At 38.5% G+C, this 4,049-nt stretch overlaps 1 protein-coding gene across 1 annotated transcript; it reads left to right on the forward strand.

The window, feature by feature from the left end:
• The first annotated feature begins 389 nt into the window (after positions 1-389).
• LOC132063485 (S-type anion channel SLAH3-like) lies at positions 390-3,532 on the forward strand. Its single transcript, XM_059456044.1, has 6 exons — positions 390-519; positions 680-864; positions 1,716-2,105; positions 2,208-2,984; positions 3,075-3,106; positions 3,193-3,532. Exons 2-6 carry the CDS (start codon positions 700-702, stop codon positions 3,530-3,532), a joined length of 1,704 nt encoding a protein of 567 aa, XP_059312027.1. The 5' UTR covers positions 390-519; positions 680-699.
• Positions 3,533-4,049: the final 517 nt, after the last annotated feature.

Genomic DNA, 4,049 nt, shown 5'->3' on the forward strand with positions numbered 1-4,049 from the left:
GTCAAAAAGAATGATCCCTTTGTATGTTTGGAAACATTTTACTTTTATGCAATGATTTATAGCCACACAAAATATATGTGACTCATTTAACACCACTAGTATTCTCTTCTTTCTTAAACTCCGTGTCCAGTCAAATGAGTTAACATAAATTGAAACTGGGGAAATATTAAATTATGGTACGCGTCTCCCTTGAATTTATTTAACTACTCTCTGTTGCGTTGGCCAATTTTGTCGTTTCATACATGACAGGTTGTATTATACGGGTGATTGTGAGTGATGTGTGTTTCCAAGAACTTTGCATGAGTAGTCTTTTTTCATACTGCTGCCAGACTTGTGTTCTCTCCCCCTCACTCATTCCCCACCATTTCTTCCCCAATAGTGAATTTCTTTCTTTGAAGGGTAAAATCAGATCACCAATTTGGACCATCGATCAAAAAGTTAGCTAGCTGCTTGGAGAGTGGTTTGCTATTTAAATCACACTTACATTGCATTGAACAACGTGACACGAATAATTACGAGGTCAGGTCTGGTCTGAGTTACGCTCTTGCTTACATTTTTCACACTTCATTATATCAGATTTATAGTATGGCTAGCTAGCATCAGAAAATTAATGAGGTTATCTCTTCGTATGTGTTTGTAGCAATTATGCATGTACTAATATCAATTTCTCAACTTGCAGATCCTGTTGTTTATTTAGCCATGACAACTTGTTCTGCAAAAGATGATTTTCCACAAGTGCTTCCATCAGTATCCAACACTATAACTTGTCGTAAAATGAAGCGCTTTGATAGCATGTTAGAGGATGATTTTACTAATAATCAGCCTGACCCAACCCGCTCTCACTCTATAAACTCACTAGCCACGGTAAGTCTTTCTTAATTAATTACTGTCAGTAAACAGATAAGAGATCATGACTGCTTGAATATCAATGGACATAAAAGGTTCATAAACCAACAATGGATTCCACTATCATATTGACTAAAATAGCCCTAGAATCTACCTAACAATCTATCACTCAAAATATGAGTATCTCTCAAATATTCATCATCAAAATCTAAGTAATGAAATGAAAGACAAGCTATATATACCTGTTAAGTAAAAGAAAGTGATAAGCGGTTACAATCTTACCCTTAATGAAATGGACCTTGTTTGGTACTTTCTTAGCGTAATCTTGATTCGAGATTGACGCCAATGGCCAAACACGTCCCTCTTTGCATAAATACCTCTAATCAACCTTGCGTACATGACCTTCTTGCAAGCATAACCCTCCTTGCGCAAAGTAGCCACTTGCACAAATAGCCCTTTGCGCAAATAGCCTTCTTCCGCCTTGAATCACACGGAGCTTGCAATTGTAGGCACTTTAAGAGGCAAGCCTTGGGCCTTGAACTCTTGACTTCTTCTCCCATGCTATCTCCCATAGCTTGAAAGCCCTCCAATGACTCCATTTAAATGCTCCCAAAGCTTCATCCTCCATGAATCCGCTTCCAACACAAATCCTTGGAGAAGTTTGAGTAGTTGAGTCATTTGTGCCACTTGGGATCATATCATTTTGTCCTGAACTATTTGAACCCCTTTTTAGATCTGTACTTGAAAGTGTATTTCACATCTTATATATTTGTTCGTTTAGGCAAAAACAGCAGTATATATTTATGTTGGATGAATGATGATTAAGTTTGATGTTTCTGTGTAACACATTTGGCCTTAATTCTACCCAGGAAACAAAAGTTGCTGTTGAACAACAAATGCATACTAGTATGCCGGCCACACCTTTAAAAGGAATTAGCTTGAATATCGAGACTATATTAGATGTTCCTGATTCCACCACACAGAATAAGCGAATAATGTCTTACTCTCAAACATCAACGCCTAGAGGTGCAGTATTTCCGGAGTCTCCACTTCCTAGCAAGAATCCCAGAATTATCAATAAGCTAAAGGATACGAGGTTTGATTCTTTTAAAACATGGTCTGGTAGACTGGAGAGACAATTATCAGTTTTGCGTGGAAAGGAACAAGCCCCTATTTCTCAACCAAGTCCTCACATTGAAACTATTCCTGTCGGTCGATATTTTGATGCCCTCCAAGGCCCTGAATTGGACACCTTAAGGGTATGTATGCATGCATGCACGCTTTAGTTTTCTCCATGCAAACATGCCTAACAGATTTGTATGTTTCGAAATTATATTGATGATGTGCCTCAAAATGTGCAGGCTTCTGAGGAAATTATTCTTCCCGAAGACAGAAAATGGCCATTTCTTCTTCGTTTCCCTATTTCTTCCTTCGGTATCTGTCTAGGTGTTAGCAGTCAAGCTATAATGTGGAAGAACCTGGCCAGTTCTGCCTCCACAAATTTCTTACACGTAAGCTTGAAAGCAAATCTAGGCCTGTGGTGCATATCTGCTGTACTTATGGTCATGATCTCTTTCGTCTATGCTCTGAAAATCATCTTCTACTTTGAAGCTGTTCGTCGTGAGTACTACCATCCAATACGTGTTAACTTCTTCTTTGCTCCCTGGATAGTACTTCTGTTCTTAGTACTTGGAGTTCCATCATCAGTAGTGACTACTCAAAACCTGCACACATCTTTATGGTACATTCTTATGACACCAATCTTTTGTCTAGAGCTAAAGCTCTACGGACAATGGATGTCTGGAGGACAACGACGACTCTCTAAGGTAGCAAATCCCTCGAATCATCTCTCAATTGTTGGGAATTTCGTGGGTGCATTGCTTGGTGCATCAATGGGACTAACAGAAGGCCCAATATTCTTCTTTGCTGTTGGATTGGCTCATTACATAGTCATGTTTGTAACTCTATACCAGAGACTTCCGACAAATGAGACATTGCCAAAGGAACTTCACCCAGTGTTCTTTCTGTTTGTTGCTGCACCTAGTGTCGCTTCTATGGCATGGGCAACCATCCAAGGGTCTTTTGATCATGGATCTCGTATTGCTTATTTCATTGCCTTGTTCCTCTATTTTTCATTGGTATGCTAGTCAATTTTTGCATTTAAATGCATCTACCGAGAATCTCATTAATGTTACGTTAGTCCTAATATATTTCTTGTTTCTTTTCAGGCTGTTCGCATTAACTTCTTCCGAGGCTTCAAGTATGTAAAATAGCTAGCCTGTCGTCATACTTATTCCTCCTCCTAATATATTTTTGGCTTGATACTAATTGGAGTTTGTACAACAGGTTTTCATTGGCTTGGTGGGCCTACACTTTCCCTATGACAGGAGCTGCTATTGCCACCATCAGGTACTCACTTGTAGTTACCAACCTGGTGACAAAGTGCCTAGCTATCATACTTTGTGGTCTTTCTACACTCACTGTAACAGCACTGCTTGTGACAACCATCATTCATGCCTTTATTCTGAGAGACATATTTCCCAATGACATCTCCATTGCAATCAGCGAAAGACCTCGCAAATGGTACCTTGGAACATCTGCTACCTCAGATAATATTGATCAATACCTTAAGTATGTAGATTCTTCTCAAGCCACAGATATTGAGGCACATCCAAACTCAAAGTGACACCCAGTATCTTCAAATATTGTCTCTTATAAAACCTTAAAGTCTTGATCAAGTGAGAAGCACCTACTTTTTGGGCCGCTAGCTCCTGTGAACTTGATATTGAGAGCAACTAATTTTGAAGGTTCTTATAAAGAGAAGGGGGGGTACAAACACTCTGAGAGATGTAAGTATCTAATATTCTTTTAGAGTAAAACTGAAGAAATGAGTGTTCCTACCTTTATATATTACTAGTTTCTCGGCACGTGCGTTGTGTTGCACGTGTGTACGCCGAATTATGCAATTCATGTTATTGTAAAAACTATATTATTAAACCAAAATTTTGAGTAAATAATTTCACATGAAAGTAAAAAGTACAAGCTTTTGCGAATAATCAATATGGATCGTTGTGTGATGACTTGTTCGTCGAGGTCAAAATGATTGAATATCGTCTTAACCAATAAATATGAACAATCAATATATATACTAGTCTCGGAGAACGTGTGTTCCACGTTAGTCCCTTGTCATATTATAAAATTTA

This window comes from Lycium ferocissimum, chromosome 1, assembly GCF_029784015.1.
Source record: "Lycium ferocissimum isolate CSIRO_LF1 chromosome 1, AGI_CSIRO_Lferr_CH_V1, whole genome shotgun sequence".
In the NCBI taxonomy this organism is placed as follows: Eukaryota; Viridiplantae; Streptophyta; class Magnoliopsida; order Solanales; family Solanaceae; genus Lycium; species Lycium ferocissimum.

Coding starts and splice junctions, on each gene's coding strand:
- LOC132063485 (XM_059456044.1), top strand. CDS start 700: ATGACAACTTGTTCTGCAAAAGATGATTTTCCACAAGTGCTTCCATCA. Junction 2,985..3,074: donor TGTTCCTCTATTTTTCATTG/GTATGCTAGTCA, acceptor GTTTCTTTTCAG/GCTGTTCGCATTAACTTCTT. Junction 3,107..3,192: donor AACTTCTTCCGAGGCTTCAA/GTATGTAAAATA, acceptor TTTGTACAACAG/GTTTTCATTGGCTTGGTGGG.